Raw genomic sequence first — 16,588 nt, forward strand, 5'->3', positions numbered from 1 at the left:
AACAAATTGGACTCATTGCCTTGCATGCAAATGTTCCTGTTGTTTTCAGGTAGGAATGAGTGTGACCAATATCTGAAACAGTTGAGGAATATAGGCAGTCAGGTTTAGACACCAGCAAGCGAAAGGGTCCAAAAGTACACATCTTCAAGGTTAGCACAAGTTCTGGCCAGGGCCTCAACACCACTCATTTTTCTATCTCCCAATTTTCTTCATCAACAATAATGTTTATTTCAAAGTAAATGCTCCACATCATCATTTATTTTCAAAACCAAAAGTGATGTTCTACTTGGTTTTCACCTTTGCATGTTTTCTTACATTGCAGGGATGTGAGGAAGGAGGCTAGATTGCTTTTTGACATGTGCTTTGGGGGCTTCCAGTAAACATTTTATGAAAATAATAAAGTTGAAGGTGTTCTAGATCCAAGTGCTGCCCAAGGACAGGCTCTTCCCTTCTCTAATCTATGATAGAATGAACAAAGTGCAACCTGGTGGACGGGCTATTTTGGTGGCTACAAAGCCTTTCTTGAAAGTCTTTTAAACTGACCTTTTAAATAAGTTGCAGATTCCCTTGTTGTTATTACTTTACATGAATAAGGTCAGGGACTATAAACTTCCTTTGCAGCTACATTGTTTACCAAAAAGTTTATAGAACTCTGTCTGTTTCATACTATTGCCCTCCAGATGTGTTGAGCATACTGACCTTGAAGTTTTGGGAACTGTAGTCTACCAGACTAAAGAAAGCTGGATTATTAATAGCAAAACTGAAATGCTGGAAAAGATGTCCTGTAAAAGATGAAAGATGTCTTCCATCTTCCTTCTGTACTTCCTTCTTGTAACAGCTGTTTGACAGTAAAGTAGATTGCCTTAAGAGACTAGTGGATTTTTCTTCTTTGGATATTTTTTAGATCTAACTGAATGGCATTTTTCTGGAGAGCTTTGTGTGTACCTGTATGATAAAGGGATAGATTTGATGAACCCCGTGGTTCTTCCTATTCTGTGATGCTATGTGTTTACAAGAAACATTGAACATGCTACTATTTCACAGGCATTAAAACAATTTCAAAGGTTTAGTGTGGGGGTTTGGAAACAAGGTATTTTGATGGGTTTTTGAAACATGTTATATACATTATGAATGATTGTAATTAAGGGGAGAACCCCACAAATGTGCTGGTCAATCATTTACGCAGTCTTCTATTGGCAGGTTGGCTACTGGAAAGATATGGAACAAGAAGAAGCAGCTGAAAAGGCCAGAACAGAAGGAAATGAGTCATCCATCATTCTAACAGGGCTAGAAGGCAACACACTGTACCACCTGAGAGTAAAGGCGTACAACGCAGCGGGGTACGGGCCACCTAGCAATGCTGTTCGTGTTGCCACCAAGAAATCTCGTAGGTTCCCAACTTCTGTTCTCCTATGTGTAGCTCTGAAAAGGTTTCAGTTTTCTTTCCCCCCCTTTCCTTGAGATATATATGGAATAACAAACAGGACTGTGCTGTTGTTTTGATTCATGAGCTCACTTTAAAGGATCTGTATTCCTAAAAAGTGACCAAGAACATTTGGCATTCATGAGAGGCAAGGTTAGCTTTCTGGAAAACAAGGCTAAATGTTTTTGACATGGAACAGCAAATGGAGATTAAATGATTCATGGCTCCCCAGTAGCTATTAAAATGACACTTCTTCAGTAAGAGACTATACTACTGAACTTTGCCTAGCCCTGCTGGCAATTGAGCATAAACGTAATAAAAAATTAAACTGCCCCTTGGTTATTTTGTTTTTTTTCCCCCAAAACCTTCCAGTATGTATTTCTAAACACTATATCATGTATTTATCTCTTTATCTTTAATCTTTTCTCAGCTCCCAGTCAAGCACCAAGTAATATTATGTGGATACAAGATGGTTCCCACGTGTCCCTGGGATGGGAGCCTGTTAGACCTTTAGCGAATGAATCTGATGTCATGGGATATAAGGTCAGTTTGTACATGTTTAGCATTTCATCCTCTGAAAGATTTATGCTTTTCATACATTGTTCACAAATTTTGTGCTAAAGGCCTCTATCTATGTGTGTATGGCTTTGTCATCATTGAGCTCCTTTACACTAGGAAATTTAGTCCATTGTATATTTGCCCGAGAGTAGCCCTGAATTCAGCACATTTGTGCCAAATGAGGGCAACTGTCTAGACAGCCTGGGAGTGCATCCACTCTGCTCTGCTCTCATCTCTTTCACACCATTGCTGCTATCCAGCCACAGAACTCCATTCAAACTTCTTCCTGCCATGAATTCCTTTGCTTATGTCTTCTTATGTCAGAATGGAGCACATGAATGACAGCAAAAGGGATGGTGTAATGTTCTATCCTTCTTGCTGGTCATCAGCAAGCAGGGGGCACCTGCAATCAGACCTGGCCCTAGGTATTTTTCAAGTGTAGGCGAACAGAATTTTGGCGCCTCCCCACCCAAATCAATCACTGAAAAATAAAACCGTTGGATAAGCGAAAACATTTGATAATAAGGAGGGATTACGGAAAAGCCTTTTAAACATCAAATTACATTAAGATTTTACAAATTAACCACTAAAACATAATGTTTTACAGCAAATCAACAGAAAAAGCAGTTCAGTACCTTGCGGAGGCAGGCCGCAGGAGACAGGAGTTACCTCGATGGCGCCCCCAACAAGATGGCGCCATAGGCAACCGCCTAGTTGGCCTGGTGGTTGAACCACCTCTGCCTGCAATGCAGAAACTAGACAGTCTCATCATTATGCCTTTTTCCAGCACTGTGATTCAAAATGTAAAATAGGTACAAATAAAGTTCACATCATGAAATACATATAAAATGTTAAAACAGAATCAAACTTTTAATTGAATTAAAGACAATAAAAACATAGCAGCTGACACACTTTTCAGTATTTACAAGATTGTAAGTCAGATGTACAATCTCATACTTTTGGGGATTCATATTTATGGTCATTAACTCCTTCTGGCATTGGCAGAAGTAGCTGCAATGATTGAGCTCTATTGTCACAGCTATGTCAGATGGTGCAGGATTCCAGTCATATGCTGCACAACAATATATTGGACAATACATCACCTTACAAACAATTCTTTCTCCTTAAAGAGTTCCCAAAGGTGTATTGACGCTACTAAATTTTGCCCATCAGTAAAAGGAAAACAAAGAAAGAACTAGTCTAGCCTTTCTAGGGAAGGGAGTTCCAGAGCCTAGGAACAGCCACTGAGAATGCCCTCCCCCTTTCCGATAAACCTCACTCCCTTTCACTCTTTCTTTCTCTGTATTAATTAACTGTGATTATACACACTTAACATCTTCAAACAATCAGTAGTCACAATGATCAGCTGTTTTGAAGTCTGAGTGGTCACTCCCTTTCCAAATAACATATCAGTACAGTTGACATTATTTTGTTGGCTTCTTTGTAGTATTTTCTATACCTTTTGAAAGACTCTCATTGCAGTGTACAAATAAAATAAAAGAGGCAGGACAGTCTGCAACTCAGATCTAAAAAGTCAAAACAAAAAAGAAAAGTGGAAAAGGAAAAAAAGAAACAGAAGATTCGAATGCTATGAGGTCCCACAAGTGGAATGGTTTTGGTATAAAAGTAGGCGATGGTCTTGGAGAGGGCACATCATTCCCTAGTACTGCTGAGGCCCTGATTAGGGAAGGGAGAAATCCAGCATAAGGGTTTTTTTGTATTTATTATATTAAACTATGCATACGTGCACATATATAGATCAGTGCATAGCCGTCCGCCCTCCATTTTATCCCATGACACAGAAGGAAGAGCAGTGAGGACGGTGAGGGAAGACATCCCGAGACCACAGGTCTGTGTGAGACCTGCTTTGAGGTCCCGGGTTTTTGTTGGTTTTTTTGCCTCTCTTTTTAATTCCACATTTTGGCGCTGTCTGGAAGTGCCCTGGAAGGGCCCATGGTCCTTATATCCCAAGATCTGATCCCAGATTCTCTGCTTATCCCAAATTTTATGGCAGTGGAGACTCATATAATCCAGTTCAAAGCAGATAGCCTGGGATCAGATCCTAGGATATAAGGACAGTGTAGAAAGAGCCTGAATGGTGGGGAATGGCAAAGTCCCACATTGCCGGCCTTTTACAGCTAATGGTGGCTCTGTTTTGTAAACTATGGTGTATGCAAACTTGACAGTGAGGCTGGGATATTGTGGGGACACAAATCTCTCATAGCTGCCATTTTATTAATGTAGGGGGTCCTTTTCTAATCAAATCAACCACCACTACCTCGGGTTATAAACTGTTTTGATTACTCAAAAAAAAAAAACCTTGGAGTCAGACAAAAGAAATCTTTTCTAAGCTGATAGAGGGGAACTAAAATTAAATGTAATGCCTTTATTCTTCAGCTGGCATGTTTTGAATAAAGTGAACTGTTAACTGGGGATTTAAAACTAAGTAATATATGCTGCCTGGTGTTTACCACCATCCCATTTCACTATTAGGAAGTGCAGACTATAGTGAAATCCATGATAACACCCCAATTTGATCATATTTGCGGTAGGATTTAAGGAAATGCAGAAACCTGAGGTGCCATAAATGCCATGAAAATTAGTATTTTCTTTACAGAGCAGAAGTGCAAATACCAAGACTTTGCTGTGATTACTTGCAGATATTCAGCAGTCCACATTCATAATACCTGGCTTCCTCTTAAATATTGATTACATTGAAAAATGGGTTGCTCTTTTAGCACGTTGTTTGAAAGGGGTTATTGGTCTGCACCAAAATGTATATGTGTGTGTATGCATACTTTGACCAACATCCTCCAGCATGTGGGCAGAGCATAATGTTCTAATATCGTTTTGCTGTTGTAGGCGCTTCCAAATGCCTGGAGCAAACTGTCATGGTAATTTCCTGGCTGGACAGTTATGGGAATGAAACAATAATGGTTTCCCACCCCTTTCTCTTTTCACTGAGGGTCCTTGCCATTTGTCATCTAATTTGTTTCTGTATCCAGCATGTGATGATGATAAAATCCAGATTGGAAGAATTAACATTCTTAAGTACTGGAATCCTGATGGGAGAATAAGCTGACTCTCTGATCATTTTTGAGGATATTTATTATAGGCAGGTCTAGATACGTTCCTCTTAGGAAGAAACACGGATACATTAATGTTTGAGTATATTGCTTTCATCATACATGCATATATGATAAATAAGATGATATCCATTTACAAGAACTGGACCTTTATTATCTCATATTTTCAGCAGTCTTCTCTGTATCTCAAACATAGAGGAACATTACCATCTTAAACAATAAATGATCCTATATCAATTAAAGAATATACTGTTGATGAAATCTAATCTCTAAAGAGGCATCTGGAAAAGACAGGCACCAAATGGGTTAATATCTTTCAGCATCTTTAAGAACTATAGTCTCCAAAATTGTAAACATTCTTCTGAGTGAGGTCTGATCAATGCAGAATATGATGATATTATTATTTACTTCAATTATTTCCTGTGGATGCAGCCTGAAATGGAACTGGTGTTTTAGCTGGATATCACAGTGTTGATTCATGTTTAGCTTGTGCACCGATCCCATCTGATGTTGGAAGCTAAGCATTGTATATTTTAAGGAAGGAGATTGAAGATCAGGAGCCGCATTCGTACAATGGGGTAAACCTTTGTGGCAGCTGGACTGCTGACCTGAAGTTTGAGTTGTTGACCTGAAGGTTGCCGGTTCTAATCCGCAAGATGGGGTGACCTCCCATCTATCAGCTTTAGCTTGTGGGGACATGAGTGAAGCTTCCCAGCAGGATGGTAACACATCTGGGCGTCTTCTTGGTAACGTCTCTGTAGACAGCCAATTCTCTCACACCATAAGCGACTTGCAGTATGTTCTCAAGTCACTTCTGACATGATAAAAAAACCTTTGTGTGATTCTTGTCCAAGAAACCCCTGTTAAATTCATGAGATCATCATAAGTCAATAGACTATTTGAAGGCATGTACACATACACACTAAGATCCTTAGATCTAAATGCTTGCTGGTTTTAAGCATTAACCATGATCCAAAAATCAGTTTCTAACCCTCATTTTAAAACTACATCTATGGTTAATGTAAATTGTTATTGCAACTTGTGTAAATGTAACACTTATATTGTAGTAAGATTGGAAAAAAAATATTTTCAGTTTGTTTTTTTACCACTATTTACATAAATTTTGAACCCTGGTGGCAAAGTGCGTTAAAGCACTGAGCTGCTGAACTTGCAGACCGAAAGGTCCCAGGTTCAAACCCTGGGAGCGGCATGAGCGCCTGCTGTTAGCTCCAGCTCCTGCAAACCTAGCAGTTCGAAAACATGCCAATGTGAGTAGATCAATAGGTACCGCTCTGGTGGGAAGGTAACGGCGCTCCATGCAGTCATGCCGGCCACATGACCTTGGAGGTGTCTACAGAGAACGCCGGCTCTTCGGCTTAGAAATGGAGATGAGCACCAACCCCCAGAGTCAGACATGACTGGACTTAATGTCAGGGGAAACCTTTACCTTACATAAATTTTAAAAAATGGATATGGAAGATAGTAAAACTGGTAGATCCGTTTATTCATATATAATACTCTTACAGATAAGAAAAGAGGGTTATTGATATGGAAGAAGGGCAAAGAAGAAGTGTGAACCTTCCATCATTCTTTCAAACTCCTAAGCCTGGTCAGAAGATAAATAAATACCTGTATGTCTCTGACAAACCAGTTACTACTGATGGAAAGCAGAAAGGAAAACAACAGTACAGAGCTGATCAAAGTAGGATTACGGTCATATAATAAATGCTCCAATGAAAAAGAGAGCCGTATTAAAGGATTTTAAAAAGACAAGGAAAAGTTAGGGATGCAGTGCTAGTCCCCAGTGTATCTTTTCAACTGAATTCTTAATTCTTTAGTCCTTGCTTTAATTACCATGTTCCAGAATCTGGCATCAGACATTCATCCTATTGATGTCATCTACAGGTCTTGTTTAGACAAGAAGGTCATAGCAACAGCCAAGTCATCGAAACACAGAAAACGTCTGCAGTGGTGCTTCTCCCTGATGTAGGCGTCTACATCATAGAGGTCCGTGCAGTCAGTGAAGGAGGGGATGGAACACCCAGCTCCCAAATCAGAGTACCGTCTTTCTCAGGTAAAGTCTCTGTGATAATAAAAAATGGACCATATAGTTATTGCATTTCAACTCCACTAACATTGTTACACTGCAGTGGAAGCTCATAAAATTGAATAAAGGCATGTATTCTTATCACTGGCCAATTCCTGAGATGTTGAAAGATGTACAATAGAGTACCCGTGAAGCATAAATCTTTCCAAGTGTATTTAGCTATCACTGCCATCAGCACTGTTTCAGCAAGAGGCATCTAAGGCAGAAGGCAGAAAGCTTCCTACCAAGGTAAAGGCAGCCTTTAGATTCACCTTCCTGGATATAGTTAGCACTGGAGCTGAATTTTTCTTACATAGTTTTTTCGGGTGAGGAAAACATCCATCAATTTTGCTTAACTTGTTCCAGCTTTCACATTTCACTGTCTTGCACTGTTTCAGGGCCTTGCATCATTTTGCCAATTAAGGGATTGCTTGGTTGAAATAGGAATCATGTTGGCTGTGTTTTTACTAACAAAAAAGCACAGTGTTGAGCTAACCACGCTGCTGCAAAATGACTATCTATATCAGTGTGACTTGGCATTGTTTGTCAACCACAGAGTGTCATCATCGGTGCTGGGAGATGTCACACTGAAAAATGTCACACTGGGAGAAATCTTTGCAGGGTGAGATTCACTCAGACCAATAATTTAATCAGTATTCCTGACAGTCATGGCAGTGGTAGGTAATAGAGCCACATTCCTTATTTCCTTCCAGCATGGGTGCTGGCTTGGGGATTGACATAGAGGGGCATACATAGTTCATCATTTTCTGTCCTGGTATAGCTATGGGGGGACAAAATGAGGATACTGACTCTCCACAGTAAGAATCTGCTTCTTATGTGAAATTTACCTTCAGTCCCCAAATTTCCCCTGTTGCACACACTGAGAGACTAGAAATCTTTGAATGCAGGAGCTGTACTTTTAAATGTTCAATTGAATTTCAAGTTACTGCAATGCTAGAAATTTGGGGAGTAAACGAAAAAATCTTGGGAGAATGAGAACATCGGCTTCTCTTCAGCTACACCTCTGAACTCAAAGAGTTCCATCTTGAGTTTCACCCATCACCCACATATTTCATGAGGGATGCTGTGACAGTTACATTAAATCAACAGTTTTTCCTCAATTAGTCACAGAGGTGATCCCAATAATTTGACTATATGCTGATCGCATTGAGATCCAATTCAGCATGGACTTATTCATTAATTTTCTTCTCAAGGAAAGCCAATATTATTTCCTTTTTGAATGCCTGGGCAGGAAAATGGCAAATGCAGTGGCCAGGAGTGGCTGGCTCCCTAGGAAAGTACTGACACTTTTCCTTCTGTTTGAAATAATCCTCCATTTATCCACAGGTCATATCAACATTCATAATATTGCCCCAAAATCTGTCCTGATTTATACTTGGGTTGATTTATACATTAATATATATGGTAGATTGGAAGGTAGAGTCTGAGTGCTGCATTGGAGATGGCCAACCTTTGCAGTTTCTCCCAAAATGTCATCTATAAATTTATTTATTTATTTATTTGCCATATTTATATCCCACCCTTCTCACTCCTAAGGGGGCTCAGAGTGGCACATAAAAGACACATATACACCTGAATTCTTGCCAATTAGTACATTTTCAAAAAGTTGCACATTTTAAAAATTCACTCCCCAAATGGAAAGCTCCTTCCTCCCAGAACATCCACAAAAATATTGCAGACAAAACATACAGATAGTAAAGGCAAGGAGTTAATGGAAACCAACCAGGGTCATGGTTTTTGTCTTGGAGATCTAGCTTAAACTACATTAGCAGCTATGGTATATATCTCCTTCAGCAACAATGTCCTCAGAAACACCACAGGTGAAACTTGAACGGGCGTGAAGTGAAGCTGTTCAACTATTTAATGACTCAATTTGATTCTTTTCCTTCAACTGTCTATCAACATTCCATAATGACTGAGCTTGCTTAGGTTCATTGGGCTCTTCATTTCTGGGTTCCTATCTTAGAGTGTATTTTTTCATGTACTTCCTTATCCCGTTGGACTCTGCCATGTGAGACAGAGATACCAGCCAGAATCTATAGGTGAGTTATGTCTTTGTAAGTGTATTATGTATGCAGGAATTAGAATTGGCCAGTTTCATAATGCTGGTATTCAGTAGAAAATTGCTGTTACATTACTACAGTGGTGTCCAACCTTTGGTTCTCCCGGTGTTTTGGAGTTCAGCTTCCAGAATTCCTGAACATTGGACAACCTGGTCAGGACCTCTGGGAACTGGAGTCCCAAACACCTGAAGAACCAAAAGTTGGACATTAACAGCATTACTACATAGTCACCTAGGGACCCAGCGCCAAGACCCTGCACTTGGAAGGCAATCCTACTCAGACACAAGGGATCACCGATGCTGACTTCATAGCAGAATTGTCAAAATGCCCAATGCTCATTACACACCATTTTGGCAGTGACCCAATACACAACTTCATAATTCACTAACAGATTTAATTAAAGCTTCTACTGATTATGTAAACATACATTACGTTAAAGGTGTTATAGGATTCTGTCACCCATTGTGGCTACATAAGCAACAGCTTAAACATTGGGAAAAGGAATGGATAATGTGAAGAATGCATGGGTAAGAAAATTGCATTTCAGAATGGATGAATGTTACTTTGCTAGTTTGGACTTGCAGCTCCAAGTAACAGGCCACCTACAAGTGCTAATTTAAAAAGAAAGGATGACACAGTGCATTGTTTATGTTTGCATTGATTAGCTATAATTAGTATGAGTGGTTAATAAGATTGCAAAGGACAGACATTGCAAATTTTAAAAGGCAGGTTATTTACTCTTGGGATTTCTTACCAAATAGAAAGTTAATTGTATTTTTGCACCTTGACTTAGCAGAGGCATTCAACTTGAAAACAAATTCTGACCTGTTGCAAACAAACCAAACCTTACCATTGTTTAATTTTCACAGAGCCCCTTGTGACCCAATTGTTATTTTGCTGTTTCTATTTTGTTCATTTCAGGTGGGAAAGTCACAAGTTCTCAGTCAAGCCTACATACTTTCTCCACATCTTCATCAACTGTGACATTTCTCTTGGTACTGATGGTTCCTTCAACCTCATGGTGAAGAAGAACTCTGTGGACCTTTTCTCGTTCATCTGTTCAATTGCTTTAGACCAGTGACACCAAGGAGTGGAGCTCTGCGTCCATGGAAGAGAAAGAATACCCACTGGTCAACAACACCTAGAATTGCCTACAGTGTACCAGGAAGAGTGTTGTGGGTGAAAAATAATGCTAGCATAATTCATCAGGTTTCTTCTTTTCAGTTTTGGTACTAGTCCTCTTTGGGAGAGAGGGGATGTTTATTGCCCAGCAGAAAATATGCAGATTGTAAGAGATGACCTTTTATAAACAAATGAAATTCCTGTCAAATTATATTTACTTTCCTTATATATGTTTATAAATTAGCTGACACCAGTCTTGTGTCATTAGTAGTTTGAACTGTGATGTCTAGTACGGTACATCGATTTTGTTTGAGTTGTCACAGCTTTGATTTTTTTTAAAAAAGAAGAAACTATGAACATTTGCAGTCTAGTAGTCACCACCATCTTCTCCCTTCTTTCTTTTTTGTATTTTCTTTTTCAAATTGACAGAGCAGGATAACAAACTTTTCACCATAATTACTGTAGCCAATGTCTTTTTTTAAAAAAAGGATGGCAAATCAAATTGGCAAATTATGGTAATTTCTGTTATTTTTTCTTCTGTTTTGTTTATATTTTCTGGACATATAATGATCCACTTTTCACTACATGTTACATTTGAAGCAATTGAATGGAGAAGGGTCAGACCTCTTGTTTTGCCTCAGATATTATCCACTTGACGGAGAAATGTTTTATTTTTAATAGCAAGAATACCGCTGATTGAGAATGCAAATGGCAATGAAACTATAATCAGATACTTCAACAAGCCTCCAGTTAGTGCAAACTGGTGGAAGAAAAAAAATGAATGCAAAGGGACAAAGCTGTTAACCCCAAACAGCTTTCAGTCTTTAGACCTTTATTTTTGTAGTCCATTTTTGTATGGTACTGTACTGTCTATATTTGGTGATTAAATTAAACGATATCAAGAAGCATATTAAGATTGGAACAGGATCATGGTGACCAGATTGTTGTCAACAAAATACAGAACCAAATTCTCCATCTCAAATCCGCTGGAATAGCTACTGCTAGGCAATGTTTCCCACCATCACCTTTAGCTTTTCCAGATCCATATGTTATTTTCAAGTTCAACCTGAAACATTTATATGTGTTTGTTTGTTTGTAATATGAAATACTATTTTCTCATTCATTTATACAGTGATCTATCCATTCTTTACTTTACTCCACTCCCTTCCTCTTTCATTCTTTTTATCCCCTAACTAAATGGTCACAGCACATTTGTCTGATTCATATTGGATATTAAGTGAGCTATCAATTCAGATCACAGGCACACTTCATCATCTGAAGACCAGTGCCTAAATTATTATGCTGCATCCACATGAATACTCATTGCAATGCTTAGACTGATGTCACCCCTACTATTGGAAAAGTGAGGGAGCGTCCTCATATGGCAGATGTTGAGAGGCAGAAAGCAGACAGTGCTATCTGTACTGAGCCGTCTACCTTTCCTCTACTACCTGCAAGTGAAATTGATCTATTACTTTCAGGGGAGGTGGAAATGTTGTCCCATGTCCAGATTCAATTGCCTGTCTGATCCACTTTTGCACGTAGAGGAAACTATCTTGTAATTTGCCTGAAGTCTCAACATTACCATAGCTTGGACTAGAGCTTGGTTGCCAATTCTAGTCCCAAAGGCATTTTTCAGCAAATAAGTGTCAATTTATTAACACAATGGAACACTGAGACAGAAAAAATGAGAGAGAGAGAGAAAGAGAATCTGTTGCTATTGCTAAAGGCCTTTCAGGAAAGGAGCATCCAAATCAAAACCTTTCTATTTGTTGGGTGCACAATATTGTGCCAGTGCATTTTATCATAGTGAATGTGCTGTACTGAGGATAATATATATTAGAGAGAAGCATAACAAATGTCAGGACTAGCCCTACTGTTAGGCAAAACAAGGCAGCTGCCTCAGGTGACAGATGTTGGGTGTCATGTTAAGGCCAGTTGAATGTTCCTTATTTAAGTTATGATTGTATGTTATGACAAAGGGGGACACAGTTGCATGTCAGATTTATAGCCTCAGGTTTCAGAAAAAAAATGACCTTCCTTTGGCATTATGCACTTTGACTTGATGAAGGAGGAGAGGAAGGGTAACCTGGCAGCTAAAAGTCTTAGATTAGCCCCAGGGTCCATATTATATATCTCAAGGTAATCATGGTTCATCTGAATATTGGATCTACAGCACTGGCTCTATACACTGGCTATTTTGAGGAGAAAAATTTCTTGACTCAGATATATATAAGATTTTGCCTCAGATACAATGCTTAGCACCTAGGAAGTCACTCACATGAAAAAAAAGTGTTCAGCATTTAAAGTGTAAAATTTGCATTAAGAGCTCAGATCACAGTTTCCAAGCATTCTTTCACTGTCCAACTTAATAAGGCAAACTCTCAAAAGCAGTTGAAGAAATTTACTGTATGTCAACCTCTGATTTTACATTTATATGCACATCGCCTCCCTTGAAAGGGAGGAAATGTTTAAATACTTTCACCATTGTGAAACTGAAAAAATAGCTATCTTGAATGCTGCAGATTTCTGAGGTAAGATAAAGGCTTCCTCTAAGTACCCCTTTTTAGAACATAAGCAGTTAGTCTAAATAAGTAAAAGCTTACTGAATCTATTGAATAAAATGTGAATTAGCTTTTATCTTATTTATGCAAGATGTATTGAGTGATGATGTACAAGAAGAAAGAATGCAAAGTTGCAATGAATGCAATGACAATGGGCAAAATCCCTTACTTGGCAACATAAAAGAAACAGTAGAATTCTCATTGCCTAGCAAAGATATGGCAGGATTGTTCCTCCCCTGGCTGGGAAAAGTGCAAGTCATGGCACGCAATGATTTGACATTCCATATTCAGAAACCACCAAAACATGCCTGAAGAATGTGATAGCTAAAATGTGGTTAAAAACAACCAAAGGTTTCAGAACCTTTCCTGAAGACTCTACAATCCAATGAAATGTTAGGATAAGTGTGTGAATTAGATGTGTTCCAACCTTTCTGTTGCCCACTCATCCCATTGCTACAGATAAATTCGCAAAATCATGCAATGAGTTGGAGTGGCCCTGGTGACACTATCAGAAACCTCATATAATATCTCCATCTAGTCTGGCCATTTCAACATTGCCCAAATGCATTACCTCACAAGAAAGAAACATAGATCTGCATAAGATTTGCATATGCTAATTTATATGTAAAGATGGGCAGTCATAAAAGCCTGTATCCTACTGTTAGTCCTGACTCAATTCAAACAGATGTATTCAATCAATGAGATATGCTATGTATTGACTTACCATCTGTCTAGCCCAGTGGTTCTCAACCAGTGGACCATGGCCCAGCAGTGGGCCACAAGAAGAAAAATCCAGTCTGCAAACCTCCTTCCTCTTTATTCATTTACTTTATTTTATTTATTTTATTTCCGCTCCTTTCTGCAGAGCTGACCATGGTATTGGATAGACCACATCAGATTATTAAACATGGTTTTCTGTGGGTGAGCAGATGGCAACTACTGGTTGGCATATGTTCTGTATCAGAAACTAGAACAGATGTGGTTTATCCAATGCAATTTTATAAATCGGCACCCTAAATAACCAAACCAAATCTAAAATTGACCAAAAACTGATTCATAACCCTTTTGGTACTCATGTTGGAGAGTGGTCCCTGGTCAAAGTGGGCCCTGGTCAAAAAAAGGTTGGGAACCACTGGTCTAGTCTCATTGAAATAAACTAATAAGATTTGGGCCATTTATTACACTTTGGGCATAAATACCCTAAAGACACTAGATACCATCTGATCTTATATATACAGTGTATGTTTACTTATATATACAGTAGGTGACAGCACATTGAGGAAGAGAATAGGGACAGAAAAAATATTTGAAAATATTCTACCAACAGTTCAAAGGGAGGTTTCCTAAGTGTCAAGAAACACTAAAAAGGGTTTTCACCACACTGAGATGCTTTGCATGTCAGAACTCTGTGCAAAAAAACCCCATATGTGTGGTACTTTTATACATAAAACTGTATTTGCTGTGCATAAAGTTGCACTCTATACAAATTCTGCTTTCTGCACAGAAAGCAAGACTCTAAGTGCAGAAGAAACAGTTTTCTACACACACAAAACAGGTGTTTTTGCACAGAAAAGTCCTTAACTGCATATAGTCTCCAGAAATGGTATCAATTTCAATGACTTTTTAAGAATGGGAAGGAAATTGATAGAATGACTCACACCTTCCTTTGGAAATACAATTAGCAAATATTAGTATCCCACATTACATGACTACCTGTCTACTCCCCGTGTGTTAAATTTAGATTGGTAGTCTTAGTACCCCTGCGCTTTTTTCCTTAGAAATATTTAAATAAAGCCAAACAAAGAGTTATAAAGCAGGAAAGATGGTCACTCAAAGTGTATCTGCTGCCATTTTGAAGCACCAAGTGACAGGGGGTGGGGAGGGGTGTCAGGAGAAAACAGAGACAAAGACTCCAGAGTCCACTTCAGTCAGGAAGTCCTTTAATAAGTCTTCATCGATTAAATTAATGATTTGTAGATGTTTTCTTCATCTAGCTATTGTCATTTCAAAATACATTCACAAATTAATTAGATTAGGGCAAGGTGAATGTTCCTACCACTCCTACATACTTTCTCCTCCTACCACTTCCTGGGCTTTGAACAATGGTAGCCAATTAGCAAAGGAACATGGCTTATTATTGCCTTCTATAGAGAGTGAGGATTTGCTAAGCCCCTATATATGTGTCTTACAGTCCCTGAGTACAGCCCCCGGTAGTGCCATGAATAAAATGGCAAGCATAGGTCAACGTTTAATTAGATTATACATCTTAATAGGAAAGGTAATGTAGTATAATGGTTTGAGTATTTGACTATAACTCTGGAGATCAAGGATCAAATCCTTGATGAGCCATGGAGACCTACTAGCTGATCTTTGACAAGTCACAGTCTGCCACTCTCAAAGGAAAGCAATGGTAAACTACCTCTGAAAAAAACTTGCCAAGAAAAACCCCAGGCTAGAACTGCTTTAGGCTTGCCATATGTAACCATAATACAGAAATGGCTTGAAGGCACACAACAGTCTTAACAGCCAAACATTCGCTAACTGTGTTGACCCAGCATCATGTTAAGTGGCAATGAATGGATGCAAGGTCAACATCAAGCTAAGTAGCAATGAACAGATGCAAGCTGGTACCTTTTTTGTTCAGTCTGTGCAAATGTTGTACCTTGCTTCTAATAAAAATTTATAAATGTTTAAGTACCTGCACAATACCAAATTTGTTTCTTTGTGGTTGATAACATGTCCATCTCATGACATCTATCTGTTATTGTTGTTTTAAAAGATTTGGGTGTTGCTTCTGAAGTCTTTCCTTGTTTGTTTTCATTTTCTCCCAATGAGATTGTAACAAATTAATTCAAAAGACTGTATTTTTGTATAATGTCATGGTTATTTTAAAAGTGAGCAGGGAAAAAAAGAACAACAACCTCGGTCCAGAAACCAAAATGAAGTCCCATCTTAAAATGTGAGATATCTTGTATACAACTGTATATATTTACTATATATAATGGTATATACTATGTGAAAGACACAGTTCAATACTGGTTCCTGTCTACTGTTCTTGTAACATTAGATCTTTTTAATAAATTATTCTCTTTTTATTGACTTTTATCTTATGGCCTGTCTGATGCTAAATGCTATGATTTCACTACACTGTTCCCAGAAAAGTTGTAAATGGTAGGCATGTGTGATCCATTAAAAACGGTTCTAAACTGTGTTCAAAAGTAGGGGGCGCTGGCGCTTTGTTTTGAAAATTATTTCTGAATTTTGGGGGTAAAAGTTTCAGAACTCTAATGAAACTTATGAATTTTTGTAAGTACTTTATTAATGGCGGTAGCGCATGCACAATAAGGAAAACATCACTGGCAGTGGGGAAACCACAGGAGCTTCTCTCTCCCTCGTTTTTTTAGCTATCCTTATGAAACTTGCTACAGTGGTAGAACACATTTACTACTGTTAGCTCGCCAAATTTCAGAATGTTTGACTTACCCATGAATATTTGGCAAATTTTCAAACATTTTATTAAAACATTTTAATAATAAAGAAAATCTGTTCCTGGTTTAAAAGTATTATTTCCTGTTTCATTGTGTGGTTTTTACTTTGTAAGCAGTTGTTCTACTCCAGAAACCTTGTTTTTGTGGCAGAAACTGTGTTAAATTGGTGGACACTAA

The 16,588-nt window shown here is 38.5% G+C and overlaps 1 protein-coding gene across 6 annotated transcripts in view; it reads left to right on the forward strand.

Moving 5' to 3' along the window:
• cntn5 (contactin 5) overlaps window positions 1-16,028 on the forward strand; it is an 870,111-nt gene extending 854,083 nt beyond the window's left edge. For all 6 annotated transcript variants that reach the window (XM_062977117.1, XM_062977120.1, XM_062977119.1 and 3 more), the window contains 4 exons: window positions 1,201-1,387; window positions 1,854-1,966; window positions 6,973-7,141; window positions 10,159-16,028. In XM_062977117.1, coding sequence (XP_062833187.1) covers window positions 1,201-1,387; window positions 1,854-1,966; window positions 6,973-7,141; window positions 10,159-10,262 — 573 coding nt within the window. In that variant the 3' untranslated portion in view covers window positions 10,263-16,028. The remainder of the gene's footprint in view (window positions 1-1,200; window positions 1,388-1,853; window positions 1,967-6,972; window positions 7,142-10,158) is intronic.
• Window positions 16,029-16,588: the final 560 nt, after the last annotated feature.

The sequence above is a fragment of the Anolis carolinensis genome, chromosome 3 (genome assembly GCF_035594765.1).
Source record: "Anolis carolinensis isolate JA03-04 chromosome 3, rAnoCar3.1.pri, whole genome shotgun sequence".
Taxonomy (NCBI): Eukaryota; Metazoa; Chordata; class Lepidosauria; order Squamata; family Dactyloidae; genus Anolis; species Anolis carolinensis.